We start from the raw sequence: 19,848 nt of genomic DNA, 5'->3' as shown, positions 1-19,848 counted from the left end.
AGATGTCTTCTAAATGCCAGGTAGTTGTTTATCTCTTTGACATCTGATTGGGAGGGAGTTCCACAGGGTGGGCGCCACCACCGAGAAGGCCCTCTGCTTGGTTCCCTGTAGCTTTGCTTCTCGCAGTGAGGGAACCGCCAGAAGGCCCTCAGAGCTGGACCTCAGCGTCCTGGCTGGACGATGGGGGTGGAGAACTCAGTTGGTTAGAGCGTGGTGCTGATAACGCCAAGATTGCAGTTTCGATCCACGTACGGAACAGCTGCATATTCCAACATTGCAGGGGGTTGGACTAGATCAGGCATGGCCAAACTTGGCCCTCCAGCTGTTTTGGGACTACAACTCCCATCATCCCTAGCTAACAGGACCAGTGGTCCGGGGTGATGGGAATTGTAGTCCCAAAACATCTGGACGACCATGTTTGGCCATGCCTGAACAGGGTCCTGTCAGGCATGGGTGGGTCTCTGCTTTCCTGGTAGCATCAAGGATCAAGGAAGAAACAAGAAAGTTCGTATTTATGGTTTTATTCAGTCATTGTGGTGCAAGACAAGGATTATAGTCCTTAATCCCATTGTGACGTTGCTCACTCTCTGAGCTCCTTCTCTTCTTTCCCCAACAACAACTGGGGGCCCCAGTAGTCAAAGTCGTTGAGCCCGTTGCTCTTGAACTCTAATTGAGCGATGAGTTCTTGGGGATGGTGGCTCTTCTCTGCTTTCCAAGGAAGTCTGCTATCAGCGCTCCCCTTCCTTCTCTTCCAGCTCTGAGTTCTGCTGCAATTCAATCCTGTCTCCCTCTTCTCTTGAAACTGATGGAGAAGGGGGGACGATCCCCATCACTCCCTCTCCTCCTCCAAGGGAAGCGGAGGAAAAGGAGGGAGCAATCCCCAGTGCTCCTCTTCAGTCCAGACCCTGACTGGTCCCTTCGCCCGACTCCAAAATTCTTTGCTGTTTAGTTGCTTAGTCGTGTCTGACTCTTCGTGACCCCCTGGGCCAGAGCATGCCAGGCACTCCTGTCTTCCACTGCCTCCTGCAGTTTGGTCAACCTCATACTGGTAGCTTCGAGAACACTGTCCCACCATCTGGCCCTCTGTCGTCCCCTTCTCCTTGTGCCCTCCATCTTTCCCAACATCAGGGTCTTTCCCAGGGAGTCTTCTCTTCTCATGAGGTGGCCAAAGTCTTGGAGCCTCAGCTTCAGGAGCTGTCCTTCCAGTGAGCACTCAGGGCTGATTTCCTTCAGAATGGAGAGATTTGATCTTCTTGCAGTCCATGGGACTCTCAAGAGTCTCCTCCAGCACCATAATTGAAAAGCATCAATTCTTCTGTGATCTACAATTTTATAATTCTAGACGAGGGTGGTGCTGCGGTCTAAACCACTGAGCCTCTTGGGCTTGCTGATCAGAAGGTTTGCGGTTCGAATCCCCACGATGGGGTGAGCTCCCGTTGCTCGGTCCCAGCTCCTGCCAACCTAGCAGTTAGAAAGCACACCCAAAAGGGCAAGTAGATAAATAGGTACCACTCCAGCGGGGAGGTAAACAACGTTTCGGTGTTCTGTTGCGCCAGAAGCGGCTTAGTCCTGCTGGCCACATGACCCAGAAAAACTGTCTGAGGACAAATGCTGGCTCCCTCGGCCTGCAAAGCGAGATGAGCGCTGCAACCCCAGAGTCACCTTTGACTGGACTTAACTGTCAGGGGTCCATTACCTTTACCTTTTTATAATTCTAGATCTTGTTCTGGGGACTGAGAGACCTGAAGCGCGTGAACTTGGCCCAGGTGGATCGGCCTCGAGTGGACATTGAATGTGCCGGGAGGGGAGTCCAGTCGTCCCTCATCCAGAATTACAAGAAAAACCCCAATTTCAGCACTTTGGTCAAATGGTTTGAAGTGGTGAGTATCTTCATACTGCAGATACACCCTTAAGACAGGATTTGCAAGCAAAAGGACAATGGGAAGGTGTCAGGGAACTGCCATCGGAATGAGAGGAGGAGGAGGGGCTCCACGACGATGCTGGAGAGGGGCCAAGTAGGGAGAGAGGCAGGTCTCCTGTTGGGGAAGAAATTCAGCGCGACACCCGGGATGGAGGGGGGCCAATGGGGCAAGCGGAGAGCAGGCTCAGAGACTCTTCACTGGACACCAGCGGAGAGAGCACAGGTCCTCCGCTACCCACGCCCACCCTGCGCAGAAGACTTCCGCGCAGGGAGGCTAGGAGGAGACTGGGCGTCAAACAACTTTTATGTTGGAAAAGGTTGAAGAAACGCCCACTGTCGGATTCTGCCAGCGACTGAACAGCCACGAAGTGAGGGGCTGTCCAGCCAGGAAAGGTTTAACCAGGCCACCTACCCAGGAGTGGCGGCAACTTACGCACGAGCAACCCCATAACCATTAGAGAAGGCTTTTCCCATTTGCCTCCCTTCCTGCAGAGGAATATTTGAGGTCACTGGGTGACTAAAAATGGCTCCAGGATTGCTCTCCTGACATGTGGTTTATATAATGTATGTGTTTGCCTTGTGCATTTATGAGCACTTAATTTATATTTGAGACCTTAGAATTCTTATGACATGAGGAACAGTTGAAGGAGTTGGGGATGTTTAGCCAGGAAAAGAGGAGACTGCTTTGGAGGCTGTTATGCAGAGGTTGGATGGACACCTGCCAGGGATTTTTTAGCTGAGATTCCTGCATTGAAGGAGGCTCGACTAGATTACTAGATTACCCTTGGTTGTATTCCAAACACTCCACTTCAACGTAAAACATTTCCCCCGACCTGACTGGAAGAATCCGCGACCAGAAAGAAGAGGAGTTTCAAGAGGACTGGAGGAAATTTAAGGACTATTTGAATAAATATTGTAATATAAAAAATGAGAAATTACTTGAAAGAAAGAAACAAATAGGCCTAGGATTAAATTAAGTTATAATCAAATAAATGGGATTTAGAATATTAAGAAATGTGAATAAGATGGACTATAATTGGAAATTGTTTTAGTTCAATAATGATATTGGAAAGCTGTTACTTTCAACTACAAAGAAACTCAGAAGGGAGGGACTAGAGGAAGTCAACCAAAATGTTTAAACGGTTGGATTTGTAAAGAATTGTTATTGTTTATCTGTTTATTGTTCCATTTTTTTCTTTCGTTCATTGATGTATTTTTCTTTTTTTCTGTTTTTGTGTGTTATTCTGCCTTGTGGTTTTTGTTGCTATTGTGGAAAATCTAATAATTTTTTTTAAAAAATAAAAAAATAAAACATTTCCCCAGAGCGGCAGTAAGCTCAGCCAATCAGATCTCATCTTTCTAAATTTGGGACCAATGAGGGCATTGGAACAAGGAGGGGGTGGCTGAGATGACCCTGAAGACACCAGAGATCTGTTGATTCCTCCCGTCACCCCTCCCCCAACCACCATATGACCCCTGGCCAAATCCTACCTTTGCATCTGGCCCCTTGCAGGATCTTCCTGAGAACGAGCTTCTTCATCCTCCCCTGAACATCCGCGTTGTGGATTGCCGCGCTTTCGGACGTTACACCCTCGTGGGAAGCCACGCTGTGAACTCCCTGAGGAAATTCATCTATAGGCCTCCGGATAAGAAAGCTCAGCACTGGAGCACAGCAGGTAGTCCCAGAGGGAGGGAGGGAAGGTGATGTTATGGGGTCCGGGAGATGGGGCCTCTCTGAGGCTTTCCCAAAGTAAAGGAAGGATTGAACTCTGATTAATAAGAATACACACAGAGACTTGAACCAGCAAGACTCTGGGAAGGGTGCGTATAATAATCTCTCTCTCTCCAGCCCCTGGCCCAGGTCGTTTTATTCACAAAAGAACTTTTTACAGAGTGTTCGTAAGAACCAATCAGATTCCTTCTAAGCATTTCAACAAACCCCACTGGGAACAAAGTTAAACTACCAAAACTAATTAAGTATGGGGTAAATAAAACAGAACTACAAAGGAGTGCATTTGGCAATCCCGGGAGGTGATAAACAAGCAATATACATGATAAGAAGGATGGCCAGGAGGACAGCGATCATAGAATCATAGAATCATAGAGTTGGAAGAGACCACAAGGTCCAACCCCCTGCCAAGCAGGAAACACCATCAGAGCACTCCTGACATATGGTTGTCAAGCCTCTGCTTAAAGACCTCCAAAGAAGGAGACTCCACCACACTCCTTGGCAGCAAATTCCACTGTCCAACAGCTCTTACTGTCAGGAAGTTCTTCCTAATGTTTAGGTGGAATCTTCTTTCTTGGCGTTTGGATCCATTGCTCCGTGTCCGCTTCTCTGGAGCAGCAGAAAACAACCTTTCTCCCTCCTCTATGTGACATCCTTTTCTATATTTGAACATGGCTATCATATCACCCCTTAACCTCCTCTTCTCCAGGCTAAACATGCCCAGCTCCCTTAGCCGTTCCTCATAAGGCATCGTTTCCAGGCCTTTGACCATTTTGGTTGCCCTCCTCTGGACACGTTCCAGTTTGTCAATGTCCTTCTTGAACTGTGGTGCCCAGAACTGGACACAGTACTCCAGGTGAGGTCTGACCAGAGCAGAATACAGTGGCACTATTACTTCCCTTGATCTAGATGCTATACTCCTATTGATGCAGCCCAGAATTGCATTGGCTTTTTTAGCTGCCGCGTCACACTGTTGGCTCATGTCAAGTTTGTGGTCAACCAAGACTCCTAGATCCTTTTCACATGTACTGCTCTCAAGCCAGGTGTCACCCATCTTGTATTTGTGCCTCTCATTTTTTTTGCCCAAGTGCAATACTTTACATTTCTCCCTGTTTGTTTTCATTGTTTCATTATCACCTTCAGGTGAGATCTGCTTCCTGGCCCTAAGATTAACATCCTAAGATTAACATATCAGAAAAGCTACATCAAAGAAACTTGCCCTCTGTCTTTGATGACCCAAGATGCCTGCCTGGCAAAGCAACCGGCAATGTACGTGACTGGCCAAGAAAGAGAAATGGAACAGGGATGCAGAGGTGTGGAGTGATCAAAAATCATATCAAAATAGTTTAAACCCAATGCTTTCATTGCTGACACAGGTGGTTTACTCTACATTTGTTATAATTTCTCATAGCAATCCCACCTGATCACTACACACCTCTGGTGTGAACTAAGTGTGTAACTTGGAACAGGGAACGGCCAGTACAGTCATACCTCGTGTTGCGTTTGCTTCAGGTTGAGCATTTTCAGGTTGTGTCCCACGGTGACCCGGAAGTACCGGAAAGGATCACGCATGCGCAGACGCTCAAAATGACATCACGCGCATGCGCAGAAGCGGCAAATCGCGACCCGTGCACGCGCAGACGCAGGTTGCGTTCTGTTCAGGTTGCAAACAGGGCTCCGGAACAGATCCCGTTTGCAACCAGAGGTACCACTGTACCACTGTACGTGATAAATGGTCAGTCTTTAGCGTCTTGGCTTGCTAGACAGGAGGGTGTGGGGCAGAATGCTATTTAATGAGCCCGCTCTGTAGTTAAGAAACTGAGCTCCATGAGCAGCAGATGTCCTGGTTCAAATCCCAAAGGACCTAGGAAATCGCTTGGGTAACCTTAAGCAAATCACTGTTTCTGACGTTGCTTCTCCCCACAGCCCCACATCTGAAATAAATGTGGGAATGTTCAGGGTAGCAGGGAGGGAACCGCCAGAAGGCCCTCGGAGCTGGACCTCGTGTCCGGGCTGGATGATGGGGGTGGAGACGCTCCTTCAGATCTACTGGACTGAGGCCGTTTAAGGCTTTAAATGTCAACACGAACACTTTGAATTGTGCTTGGAAACATACTGGTCCACAGGGGTTCAAATGGCAAGGAAGCAGATTCTGACCCAACATTAGAGAGGACTTTCTGACAGCAAGCACTGTTCGACGGTGGAACGGTTTCCCTTGAAAGGTGGTTGACTCTCCTTCCTTGGAGGTTTTTAAGCCAAGGTTGGATGGCCACCTGTCATGGATGCTTCAGCTGAGATGCCAGCATCTCAGGGGGTTGGGCTAGATGACCCTCTGGGTCCCTTCCAACCCTAGTCTATGGTTCTATTTCAATTCTATGGTTCTATGAAATACAAAGTGCTGTGATTATACTTGAGCCTGGGAATATCCGTAACACAAATGTTCTTGTGCATTCAACATCTTTGTGTGCTTATTCTCATCCCTGCAAGCTTTCTTTCTGAAGCTTGGAGGTGTTCTCTCTCCAGTATTTTCTTCTCCATTTTCCCAGTCGTTTTTTCTTCCTTTTATCACGCCTTCTGGGAGGGATGTAAGAAGAAGGCAGCTATCTCTGTCCTGTCTTGGTCACAATCAGGGCTCTTTCTGAACCACAACAGGTCGTTTTCTGCCAAATGCTGTGTTATTCGTCTCGCTGTCCACTCGTTGATATAATTCACATAACTATCTGCACAATCTGCATAAATTGGGGATTTTGCGTAATTCATGCCATGATTATTTCCAAAACATTTGTTTCGTTGCAAAGGGAACACAATTTGAATGGGGGAGGGGAGGATGTAATTTATTTATTCATTTCACATAAAATTTATATAACACTCAAAGTGATTTTTTGACCAAACTGCGGGAGGTAGTGGAGGACAGAGGTGCCTGGCGTGCTCTGGTCCATGGGGTCACGAAGAGTCGGACACGACTAAACGACTAAACAACAACAACAACAAAGTGATTTACAAAGCAATAAAAAAAATTAGTAAAAAGAATTAAAAGATTGTTTTTTTAAAAGCAGTAAACTAAAAACACATCAGCTTTCTCGAAGTCTGAGTAGGCTTGTCTAAACAGAAATGTTTTTCCGCGAATGTTACTCACGGATGCCACTGGTCCAGAAATGGAAACAAGATAATGTCCCTACCAGAGAATCATGGCAGACCAAGTTGATGGATTATACAAAAATGGCTAAAATGAATCAGAAATCAGGAAGACCAAAAATTTAATAAGGAATGGGAAAAAATTGTAATTTATCTTAAAAACCATTGCAAACAGTTAAAATCGTTAGTAGGATTGGGAAAAGACTTGTAGTTTAATGGTATATTTTGGACACAATGGAGAAGATTTGGGTTATCATAAAAGATAGGAGGAAATGATTAACCAAAGGACCCACAAAGGGAGGAGAGAAGTCCAGGAGATTCTTTGGAATCTTGTTTCTATGCTGTATGCTGGATATGTGACTGCGAAATTTTAATCTGAAAAATCAAATTAAATTTTTTTACTAAAAAATGTTTTTATCAGGCTCTGAAAAGAGTACAGGGAAGGTACCTGCTTGATGTCAAAGGCAGGGAGTTCCAAAGATGTGGAATGGGTGTTATGTGGCACCTGTAAGATGGAAGGTGTCAGGAGGGCATATTTGGGGCAAGGCCACCTTGCAGGGAAACAGGTACCGTTCACAGACTAAAACAACCACCAACTATCTGTCGGAGCCTCTGCTACGAGCTGGAAAAGCTCATCCTCCGGTTGAGTCCTTCGGAGTCGCCTCTGACGATGATTAACAACCTGAGCCTCTGATAAGGCTCCAGGCACGTTCCCTCATTACACAGAGTATCCAGCAGCAGGGAAGGACGAGAAAATATGAGCTACATTGCAGAGAGTTTTATTTCTAGTTACGCAGACAGAAAAGAAATATACATGCTCTCTCTGTGAAAGCAGAGAGCAACTGGAAAACAAAGGAACAGGAAACCAGTAACATCACACCCGTCTCCTGTCTTCCATAAGACTTCCAACAGTCTGGAATCCCAGGAATGTAAACAGAGTCTTGTGACTCCAAGCACTGCACAGTGGAACAAACAGAAACTAACACTATCCACAGGATTGACTTCCATTCTGGACACAGGGCAAATAAGCAAACACTTTCTGTTTCTGTTTCCGTTGGAATTCTCCAGAATCTCTGCCTTCTGGCCACCTTTGTCCTAAAACAATTCTCTTCCTCTTCTTCTTCTTCTTCTTCTTCTTCTTCTTCTTCTTCTTCTTCTTCTTCTTCTCTCTCTCTCTCTCTCTCTTTCCCTCTTTTTCTGCGCTTGGTTCTCTTTCTGTCCTCTGCCCAGCTAAGCTCATGAGTGCCTATGCAGCCCTGGCCAACGGTGGACCCATCTCTCACCCCACAGGGGAAATCGTGGTTAACATGGAGCCCGAGGCCCCCATCAAGAAGATGGAAACCATGGTCAAGCTGGAAGCGGTAAGTGGCAGGGCTGTGGGAATGTTCAGGGTGGCAGGAGAGAATATACTGTTTATTAATATCCTTCCTAACTTGTGCTAGCAAGTTCCTTTACTTAGCAGAGTTTACATCCCCCTTTTTACATGCACAGCAGATAGCTGGCTGCAGGCTGGTGTGAGCCTCTCACAAGTATACAGTTTAGTCTGTCTCAGATTGAATTGTACGTTCCTGGTAAGTTCCCTTAAATCCCTCTTAAAAGAATAAAGACACCACAATCTTATTCAAAGCCAATAAAAGAAGTTTACTCACATCAGTTCACAGTTGGATTCCTGAAGGCAGACTTAGTTACAAAGATGTACATGTGAATCTACCCCATTTGGGGGAATAATCCCAGTGCTTCTGCTAGCTGAGAACCAGCAGAGCAGTCCTAGCTAGAAGCTGGTCAAACGAAGAAGGAAATGAAAGAGAGAGAGGTGTGCTGCATAACTCTTCCTTTTGTTACCTGGACAAGTAAGGTCATGCCCACCTCTACTCATATGCAAAAGGAAGGATGCTCCAGTCAGGAGGAACAGGACCAAACATCCTCTTGCATGTCCACTCTAGGAAAACGTTCCTTTTTAACCAGGCCTTTGGTTGACCTGATTGACATCCTACACCCTTTTTAAATGTGGCTCATTTTTGGGGGGGCGGGGGTGTTATTGTTCTTATTTTTATTTTGTATATTGCGATCTTTTCTGTGAGCTGCCCTGAGACCTCTGGGTATAGGGCGGTATATAAATTCAAGAAAGAATAATAAGAATAATAATCCTGGGAAACAGCTTTGACTGGCCGGCTAAACAATGTTTTGTGCATCTGCATGTAACTGTGCCCTTTTCTAAAATGTATTTATTGGTGTGTGCTTGTTGGCATCCTTTGGGGGTTGAGATGCCAGCTGCCTAGCCCCCAGCTGGATCATGCCCTTCCAGCCGTGACGAACCCCTGATCTCTGGTGCGACGTAAATCAGCGACTCAGACTTCAAAGCCTGAGCACACTATATCAGCAGAGCATACTGCGCAAACAGAAGAGGCGTGAGGCTTGTGGAAACATACTAACAAGCTATGGATTTACGAAGCATAAATCAGGACAAAAGAAACATGTTGTCTCTCTTTTCGTCTCCTCAGAGAGAGAGTCAAAAGCAAAAGCTATACACAGCAGAAGTTCCCAGCAAACTGTGCTGGAATGTAAACAGACATGTGACACGTAACAGTTACATGTCTGCAGCTAAAGGTGGAATGGAAATTCCCAACAGTGCTTTTCTCTTTGTAAATTTAACAAAGCACAAAATAAAATAAAATCGGGATTAAGAGCTTTTCTCAGGACGAGAGAAGGCATGTTTGCTGTGTCCCGTTGGGGAAGTGGTGGTGGGCCTGACCCTCCTTCTGTTGGGAAATGCTCTGGGTGGGGGAGAATGGAAGATCGAGGAGCGTCAGTTGTGGGGAAGAGTGAGGAATGTTCTTATTTTTTATCTGGGAAATGTTGGAGTGTATGCAAACTGCAGGCCTGCTTTTCTCTTTGTAACTGTGGCTTCTTCTTCTTCCTCCCCCTCTCCTTTCCCCGGAGGTAGAACTCTGATGCGGTCGTGAAAGTGGATGTGGTAAGTGACTGATGCGCCATTCCTGGCTCTGTGGTGACTGTCAGGAACGTACCCCCCCCCCCCGAGCGCAGTGAAAGAGTCACCCTCAGAAATTGAGCTGAGCGAGCAAGAGGCTGTAGAGCGAGCAAGAGGCTCCCATCTGTAGATGGGAGCTGTCTGTCTGAGTTTAGAGAGAACAGTCCGGCCCCCCTCCTTCCCAGGGAACAAGCTGCTAGCTCCCAAGGAGAGGAAGAGTTGGAAGTTGGTCCAAGCGTTGCCAGGCAACCAGCTGATAAGCCAGGGTCGGAGGCTGTGCCTTCTGGGGAAGAGACAGGCAGTGGCGGAGAAAGGTGGAGGTGGTGGGGGAGGGCCTCCCCGGGTGTCATCCCTGAGGGGGTGCCAAAATAGCACACCTTGGGGGGCAGCACTGGCCTGCAGCGCTCCCGAGCCATGGGTCTCTCCTGGGAGTGATGCGGTGGCTCAGGGCCCTGTGCGGCCCGAAACGGAAGCTTGGGGCTTGTGTCCGTCAGGTGGACTCTGTAGGCAGCTTGCCATGGCACCCCCCTAGGCGGATCGCTGTGCCCCCCCCCGGCGGATTGCTGCAGGACCCCTTTGGGCGGATTGACGTGGCACCCCCCTTGGGCAGATCGCCGCACCATCCCTGTGGGTAGATTGCCGTGCCACCCCATGTGTGAATCTCCCTGCCCCCGTGCATGGATCACCCCACCCCTGCTGCTCTGGGTGCTGGAGCAGCTAGCTATGACCCTGGAGATAGGCCAGTCATGCAGTCCCCATACGAGGAGGTTGGAGAGGCTCAGAGAGAAATGGAAGGGAAGGAGTAGAAAGCTGGGGTTTTGGCGTTCTTGTTTGGGGAGGGACTGTTGTGAATTCTTCACGGTGCTTTAGCAGAAATGCTTAGAGTTCCAGGTTCTTCATGGCAGTATATTTATTGTGAGCTATTTAAATACAAATATCTACAGGCTATAATATATGAGCAGTTCATACAGTCAAACAGAGTACCTGGCTGCACCTTAAGGCAAATAGGAAGACTCTCTCTCTCTCTGACCACACTCCTCTACACTTTACTGCTGGACAGGTTTCCCTTTTAAACTGATGACAGCCAATCAACTGTTAGCACATTACTGCTGAGTCTCTCTGACCCCGCACCTCCATAGAAAGTATTGCATCATCCTGTTGCATCAACTAGCAAACTCAAGCCTGCAGACTTATTATCTCACACAGCATTCTGTGAATCCCAACAGAGTCAGACTGAGCAACTTCTCCTAAACTACATGAAACTGACGGGGAGTCGTTGCTGCTTATCAGGCTGCTTGCTTGCCAGAGATTATTATAGTGATGACCGAGGTCTTGCACATTCTTTTGCTAGCTGTCAGTCCAAGGCCTTTCTCCCCGGGCACCGAGGGCTGAATTAAACCGAGTGCCATGCCACACAGTTAAAGCACTATGATCCCACGAAGGGTGAAATATACTCAGAGTCGCAAAGTGATTTCATGCTCTTTATTCAGCTCATAGTGGTGAGGAGGAATGAATGAAAGTCCCCTCAAAGTATCTGCTTTATATACATTATTTACACAATGGGCTGCACATGATTGGCTAATTCCGGAATTCTACTGTAAGCCAATCAGGTTGTGGATTCACTTCTATCTGGAGCATGATTGGGTAGTTCCTGCCAACCAATCATACTGCTGCATTGTTCTAGGACCAATCAGACTGCTGCATTCTGAATCCTATTGTTCTAGGACCAATCAGACTGCTGCCTTTTGGATCCTATTGTTCTAGGACCAATCCGACTGCTGCCTTTTGGATCCTATTCAACTCAGTACATAACAAAGGGCATAAGAAAAGCCTGATGGATCAGGCCAATGGCCCAAATAGTCCAGCATTCTGTTCTCATTTTTAATGTTTTGTTTTATTTCAAGATTCAAAATTATGCTTTATCACTCAAGTTATGATCCTCTTCTGCAATACTAGTGACTCCCTGCTCACCCAACCTCAATGCTTATCATCACGATTACATACAATTGTGTTTTGAAACTTCCATAATAATAATAATAATAATAATAATAATAATAATAATAATAATAATAATTTTTATTTATATCCCGCCCTCCCCAGCCGAAGCCGGGCTCAGGGCGACTAACAACAATAAAACAGTACAACACAACGCAACACAACACTCTAAAATCATTCATTATAAAATTAATTCAAAATCCAGTTTCACCCTTTTAAAGCAGATTTCTTATACGGTGGTACCTTGGTTGCCAAACTTAATCCATTCTGGGAGTCCATTCGACTCCTGAAACCATTCAAAAAGCAAGACACGGCTTCCGATTGGCTGCAGGAACTTCCTGCACTCGATCAGAAGCCGCGGAAGCCATGTTGGACGTTCGGCTTCCGGAAAATGTTCGAAAACCAGAACCTGTGTCACCCTCCTCTTCCCCATTATTTTGCAGTCGGAAGAAGAGAAGGAGAAGAAGAAGAAAAAGAAGAAGAAAGGGGGTGCAGAGGAGGAGGAGGAGGATGAGCCTGACGAGAGCATGCTGGACTGGTGGTCCAAGTATTTTGTTTCCATCGAGACGATGAAGGAGGTGAGTGGTTGGCAGGTGGCGACCAAGAGCAGCTGGTGCAAAATATGGGGCAGGAAGCCACACAAGAGCCATTCTCCCATTCTGCAAAACAAAGCTAATTCTAATTCCAGACGAGATATACTTGGCTCTTCCCGTATTGTTAGGCTGGCTTGGTCACGTGCCGCCAAATTCCTTCGGGGCTTCTGTGGGATGAATCCTGCCGGTACAACTTCATCCCAGAAGGCATTGCAAGGGGCTGGACTAGATGGCGTTTGGGGTCCCTTCCAACTCTACAGTTCTATGATTCAATGCCCTTCTAGGCTGTGTATTCCAGGGGTCAGCAAACTTTTTCAGCAGGGAGCCGGTCCACTGTCCCTCAGACTTTGTGGGAGGCCGGAGTATATTTTGGAAAATAAAAAAAAGGAACGAATTCCTATGCCCCACAAATAACCCAGAGATCCATTTTAAATAAAAGGACACATTCTACTTATGTAAAAACACGCTGATTCCTGGAACATCCGCGGGCCGGATTGAGAAGGCGATTGGGCCGGATCCAGCCCCCAGGCCTTAATTTGCCTACCCATGGTGTATTCTATGATATGGAAGGGCTGCCTTAGCTGTGATTGCGGCATTCTTTTGTGATGATAAATACTTAATTCCTGAGTCCAGATCACAGGCTCACCCTATTCATACCCAAATGTGCTGTGCCCTTAAGGCAGGGTTTGTGAGCACAGAGACAATGGCAAGTCTTTTCCCATTTCCATCCAAACTGCAGAGGAATATTTGAGGTTACTGAAAGAGTCAAAATGGCTTTAGAAATTGTTCTCCTGTACTATTTCAGACACGTGGTTTATATACTTATGTATGCGCTTGCCTTGTACATTTATGAACATATATTTTATAGCTATATGACCTTAGAATTCCTATAACACCTACATTGTTGTGTGACCTTCCTTTAATTTCCTTTTTCTAGCTGCTTCGACAGCAGGAGGCGGCTGCAGCCGAAGCGGAGGAGAAGGACGAGATGGATATGTCTGAGGGTAATTTTTTGGAAATCTGGAGTTCAAAGAAACGAAAGGTGGATTAGACAGGAGAGTTAACCCCCCCAAAAAAACAACCTGTAATGTTTGGGGAATTCAAACTACAAGGAAAGCCCCACTCGCTGACAGAGCCTGCACCTTCCACAGCTGGAGAGCAGGCAGAAATTAACAGGTCAAGCCTTCCTTCTCACTGCAGCTGAAGGAACAGGCAGCTCTTCACCTCTGGGCCACTTGATCGGCCATGAAGCTGTTAAAACCAGGGCTCCCCTGAAAGGAGTTTAGCTTTCGTTCCATGCAAAATATCTGCAAACTGCTTCAGGTTTAGCAGAGGACCAGTAAGCGAGGAGGAGAGCAGGGTTCAATTGCTTTGAGATTTGTTTGGGTTCTTTTTTTAAATCAAGCGGTGCAATATTATTATTATTATTATTATTATTATTATTATTATTATTATGTGCCGCCCTTCGTCACAAGATCTCAGGGCAGTTCACAAAACAATACACAAGATGAGAAACACAAGTCAGTAATTAAAACGAAAACAACAAAACAACTCCCCCATCCCACAGACCCACATAAAAGGCTGTTGTATTAGTATTTATTAAATGTGTAAATGTTCCAAAATTATGAAATAGAGATTTGCCCTCTCCAAATCCCCCCCCAAAAAACGAGCTCCTCTCCTAGAGATGAAACAAAATGCAAGTACCTGAACTGTAGAAACATTGAGAACTGTTGAAAATGAATTCTCCATTTCAACCTTCGAGTAAACTGTTACGCCATCACATTTTATTTTATTTTAATGCATATGAAAAGAGTTCAGCGCAGCCCCCTTCCATGGCCTCATCTGCAGAGTGTTTGTGCCTCCTTCCATTCCTTCCTCTCTCTCTCTTTGCCAACTGCCCAAAAGCAAAGGTTTGGGCACTTTCTGTCTCCCTCTCTGCATGGTCCTCGACCTCCCTCAGTTTTTCAGTTTTTCTGTCATCAACCCATCACTGGCAAAGAGGCGATGAAAGCTGGCAGAATTGGACTTTGGAGCTGGGCATGTCAGATGTCTTGGGGAAGGCTGGGGGCACTTCTGTGATCCGACACTGTCTGATGCAGAATCAGAAAGTTCCCTCCTCCTGCCTTGAGGTCCCAAGAAAGTGTCAGGAGGAGCAGAAAGTTGTAAAGGGAATGCAACCCAATGTGTACCCCTCTAAACCTCGAAGGAGAGAGAGAGGGGTCAGCAAGGAGGTTAAAGGTACAGGGATAGTTTTGGGGATTTGGGGGGGTCCCATACTCTGCTTAGACCCCGTGCAGACCCTTTTTCTGCAAGCTGAGTTGCACCCAAACTTCCAAGAGAAATCACGAACACCTCCCTCCCAATGAATCGAAGCATTCTGTCCGGCTTTGGGGAAGCAGTTTCGTCCCTCTCTTTGGCTGCGGATGAGCAGAACAAAGCAAAAATAGTCTCTTACCATTGAAAGAGATTTTAATGATCACAGCGGAAGAGCAAATTGTCCATTCTCAGAGCGCAGGTGCTCCCAATTAAGGTTTACCCCCACTTTCCTCCCGAGTCTCTTCCTCATCTTGCAACCTGATCTCGCAACCACTGCGCCTTCTGTGCAGCTACCTTATCTAATCTCCGTGACCTTGGACTAATCGGCTGGACACTTTCCGGCGAACCGGAGTCTGTTAACTCTCTGTCTCCTGGTTCTGCTTCTCCTAGCTGTTCACCACCCAGTTCTTCCCAACTGTTGTCTTCTGAACTATGTCCCTCTGCGAACCGCTGTTCCAAATCTATACTGTCCCACGGCCCTCAGGAAGTGTCAGGATCCTGATCAGGACGTTAAATAAGGTGGAGTTCTTGTTATTACCAAGAAAAAAGCACACCAAGAACTCTGGCCGATATAAGTTTCAAAAGTGGGAGTGGTCCCTACTTGCAAATCAATAGTCAATTGTAAGAAAAACTAATCTATTCAAAAGTATGTATTCTGACAAGGATTACAAACTCAAATAGAGATTACAAACTCAAACACATAAGGATATGTATAACACAATCATTTGTTACAGTATTAAAGATAAGAGTTCATGAGTAGAGATAAGTTCATATTCGTCCATGGTAAGATTTGACTTGAAGATCTTAGTTTCAATCACTGAGCAGAAGTCAGAAGTCAATTATGGATCAGAAACCAGGACAGGGCCCTGTTTTGATGTATTCACCTTCATCAGCTGGAAGTATCAAACATTACATGAAAATACATTCAAATTATAAATTATCATAAATCATAAAACAGTATTACGCAGCATTTGGTTCCGTAACTAATTTTTAAGGGGTCGTGTAAGTTTGAAGAATTCGTGTAAATATATCCTGTTATTTTCTATGTTTCTCAGAGAAAATGACTGGAAATAACGAATATTAATAATTACATGTGTTGGATCGAATTAAAAACTCTAAAGCAGCATATAATCATATGATTCCTCACCTAAATGGGGGTAGATCAACGTGTATATTGGGCTTTTCTGTACGTTTGATTTACAAGTAGGGACCACTCCCACATTTGAAACTTACCGTACTTTTCACTCTATAAGACGCACCAGACCACAAGACGCACCTAGTTTTTGGAGGAGGAAAACAAGAAAAAAAATATTCTGAATCTCAGAAGCCAGAACAGCAAGAGGGATCGCTGCGCAGTGAAAGCAGCGATCCCTCTTGCTGTTCTGGCTTCTGGGATAGCTGCGCAGCCTGCATTCGCTCCATAAGACGCACACACATTTCCCCTTACTTTTTAGGAGGGAAAAAGTGAGTCTTATAGAGCAAAAAATACGGTATATTGGCCAGAGTTCTTGGTGTGTTTTTTTCTAGGATACTGATCTAGGATCCACTGTTCCTCACCTGTGCAGCCCTTTTCAGCATGGTACCTGAGACACTAACAGCAAGGGCTGGTGGTCTCCCCCAAGCCTCAGTAGGAAGGGACCCTTTTAGGAATGGCAAAAATTGGTTTGATAGTGGCTGTCTGTCAGCTTTCATGCACATCACGGCTGCTCCTTCTGTTTCTCGTCTCCCGCCTTTGCTGCACCTGCCCTCCCCATACGCCACCTGCCACTGGTTCCCTTGGGGGGCTCAGAAATCAGACTCGATGACTCTCCCATGAAAGGCTCCAAGGGCCAAGGGAAGACCAAAGAGAAAGTCAAGGCCCCCAAAGAAGACAAGAAGAAGAAGCAGCAACAGGGGCAGCCGCCGACGTCCGAGGGTCCCGAGAAGAAGAACAAGCAGAAGATCGATGAGCTTAAGGTGAGCTGTGCCAGATCCCAGTTGCATCAGAAGCGTGGATTTATGGGGGTTTGACTCTGCATCCTGAGGGCCCCTCCAGACTGGGGTTTTTATTTTTCCTTTGCAGGTGTATTCTTTAACCTAATTTAGGGTTGCCATATTTCAAAAAGTGAAGATCCGGACACAAACGTTGTTGAGTTTTTTAAAGCTATTTTTTAAATGAAAATCTACAGGTGAAATTGGAAAAATTAGAATATCATGGGGAATTTAGTAATTCAGCTTAAAAGGTGAAACTAATACATGACATGCAAAGCGAGATATGTCAAGCCTTTATTTGTTATAATTGTGATGATTATATATATGAGTCTATCTCATATACTAGTCTCACCTTTTAAGTTGAATTACTGAAATAAATGAACTTTTCCACGATATTCTAATTTTTCGAGTTTCACCTGTACACTGCCGACATGGGCTGCCGTACGTCCACATTTTCCTGGACATCTCAGCAATTTCCATTGAGACGCTGTTTATGAGAGTTATATCCGGGAAATTCCAGGCGTATGGTAATCCTAACCTAATCACCATATTTTTTGCCCTATAAGACGCACCTGACCATAAGACGCACCTAGTTTTTAGAGGAGGAAAACAAGAAAAAAATATTCTGACAAAACAATGGATGTATGATTTTTGTGGTTCATGCTGCAGCCACATGTGATTTGACATGTGATTTGACGGTGAGTTTGGGGTAGCCCAGTGCAAAAATCCTGAGGATCCATGTGGATCCGTGCTTTGTAACCACATTTTTGCGCCATTGCAGCCCCACGAAACAGTTGGTGCGTGATTTTTTGGGTGCAGGCTGTAGCCATGGACATGTTATGTGATCTGATGGTGAACTTGGGGTGACCCAATGCAAAAATCCTGAGGATCCATGTGGATCCGTGCTTTGTAACCACGTTTTAAGTGGGGAGGGAAGGAAAAACACTGAAGGGACAAGGAGCATGTGTGGGGTGGGTGGAGAAGCTTTGCTGCTTTTCAGCGAGCTGAGCGGGGAGGAGGGAGGGAAAGAGAGCACGCTCGCTTTAAAGCTGCCAGCCGGACAGGAGCCGCTTACTCTCCCGCTTTGCTGCTTCAAAGTAAGCCACAGAGGAGGGAATGAAGGGGAACCATGGATCCTCTGCTCGATATATATATATATATATATATAGAGAGAGAGAGAGAGAGAGAGAGAGAGAGAGAGAGAGTTGCTTCTTGGTATCTGAAGAAATGTGCGTGCACATGAAAGCCTATACTAAGAACAAACTTAGTTGGTCTCTAAGGTGCTCCTGGACAATTTTTTTATTTTTTTATATATTTCAACTGCGTCAAACCAACACGGCTACCTACCTGAATCTTAAATATTGGTATGTTTGGAAACATTGCTCTAAAATTTTGCTTGATTTTATCATTTTGGTAAACTGCTGTGAGGTTTGGGGGCTTCTTTTGCCATCAAGAGGTTATGAAACGGAGAAATACAACAAAAAGCAATTATTATTATTATTATTTTTACTTTGCATGCTTCGCTGTTGCTTTCCCGGGTTCACCTCCTTTCCAGGTGTTCCCCAAAGAGCTGGAGACGGAATTTGACTACTTTGAGGACTGGCTGCACACTTTCAACCTCTTTCGGGGGAAGATTGGTGATGACGATGACCACGCAGCCGACGAGGATCGCATCGTGGGCAGGTTCAAAGTGAGTTGGGGGGCTGTCATCTGCAAACCTCCACGCACAGCAGATTCAGAACAGTTAGAATCATAGAATCATAGAATCATAGAATCATAGAGTTGGAAGAGACCACAAGGGCCATCGAGTCCAACCCCCTGCCAAGCAGGAAACACCATCAGAGCACTCCTGACATATGGTTGTCAAGCCTCTGCTTAAAGACCTCCAAAGAAGGAGACTCCACCACACGCCTTGGCAGCAAATTCCACTGTCGAACAGCTCTTACTGTCAGGAAGTTCTTCCTAATGTTTAGGTGGAATCTTCTTTCTTGTAGTTTGGATCCATTGCTCCGTGTCCGCTTCTCTGGAGCAGCAGAAAACAACCTTTCTCCCTCCTCTATGTGACATCCTTTTATATATTTGAACATGGCTATCATATCACCCCTTAACCTCCTCTTCTCCAGGCTAAACATGCCCAGCTCCCTTAGCCGTTCCTCATAAGGCATCGTTTCCAGGCCTTTGACCATTTTGGTTGCCCTCCTCTGGACACGTTCCAGTTTGTCAATGTCCTTCTTGAACTGTGGTGCCCAGAACTGGACACAGTACTCCAGGTGAGGTCTGACCAGAGCAGAATACAGTGGCACTATTACTTCCCTTGATCTAGATGCTATACTCCTATTGATGCAGCCCAGAATTGCATTGGCTTTTTTAGCTGCCGCGTCACACTGTTGGCTCATGTCAAGTTTGTGGTCAACCAAGACTCCTAGATCCTTTTCACATGTAGTGCTCTCAAGCCAGGTGTCACCCATCTTGTATTTGTGCCTCTCATTTTTTTTGCCCAAGTGCAATACTTTACATTTCTCCCTGTTAAAATTCATCTTGTTTGTTTTGGCCCAGTTCTCTAATCTGTCAAGGTTGTTTTGAAGTGTGTTCCTGTCCTCTGGGGTGTTAGCCACCCCTCCCAGTTTGGTGTCATCTGCAAATTTGATCAGGATGCCCTTGAGTCCATCATCCAAGTCGTTGATAAAGATGTTGAATAAGACCGGGCCCAAGACAGAACCCTGTGGCACCCCACTAGTCACTCTTCTCCAGGATGAAGAGGAACCATTGATGAGCACCCTTTGGGTTCGGTCAGTCAGCCAGTTACAAATCCACTGAGTGGTAGCATAGTCAAGACCGCATTTTACCAGCTTCTTTACAAGAATATCATGGGGCACCTTGTCAAATGCCTTGCTGAAATCAAGGTAGGCTACATCCACTGCGTTCCCTTCATCTACCAGGCTTGTAATTCTGTCAAAAAACGAGATCAGGTTAGTCTGACATGACTTATTTTTCAGAAATCCATGCTGACTATTGGTGATCACAGCATTCCTTTCCAGGTGCTCACAGACTGTTTGCTTAATGATCTGCTCCAGAATCTTCCCTGGTATTGATGTCAGACTGACTGGGCGGTAATTATTTGGGTCCTCTCTTTTCCCCTTTTTGAAAATAGGGACAACATTTGCCCTCCTCCAGTCTGCCGGGACTTCGCCTGTTCTCC

The 19,848-nt window shown here is 45.9% G+C and overlaps 1 protein-coding gene across 1 annotated transcript in view; it reads left to right on the top strand.

The window, feature by feature from the left end:
• Positions 1–19,848, top strand: part of OTOF (otoferlin) — a 199,326-nt gene that overhangs the window by 150,818 nt on the left and 28,660 nt on the right. Inside the window, exons 28-35 of the mRNA XM_053383844.1 lie at positions 1,719–1,880; positions 3,435–3,597; positions 8,016–8,146; positions 9,730–9,759; positions 12,213–12,347; positions 13,300–13,366; positions 16,498–16,634; positions 18,205–18,339. Of these exons, the coding sequence (XP_053239819.1) occupies positions 1,719–1,880; positions 3,435–3,597; positions 8,016–8,146; positions 9,730–9,759; positions 12,213–12,347; positions 13,300–13,366; positions 16,498–16,634; positions 18,205–18,339 (960 nt within the window). The remainder of the gene's footprint in view (positions 1–1,718; positions 1,881–3,434; positions 3,598–8,015; positions 8,147–9,729; positions 9,760–12,212; positions 12,348–13,299; positions 13,367–16,497; positions 16,635–18,204; positions 18,340–19,848) is intronic.

The sequence above is a fragment of the Podarcis raffonei genome, chromosome 3, assembly GCF_027172205.1.
Source record: "Podarcis raffonei isolate rPodRaf1 chromosome 3, rPodRaf1.pri, whole genome shotgun sequence".
In the NCBI taxonomy this organism is placed as follows: domain Eukaryota; kingdom Metazoa; phylum Chordata; class Lepidosauria; order Squamata; family Lacertidae; genus Podarcis; species Podarcis raffonei.
Note: the sequence above shows the minus strand (reverse complement) of the source record. Positions and strands in the feature narration are given on the sequence as shown.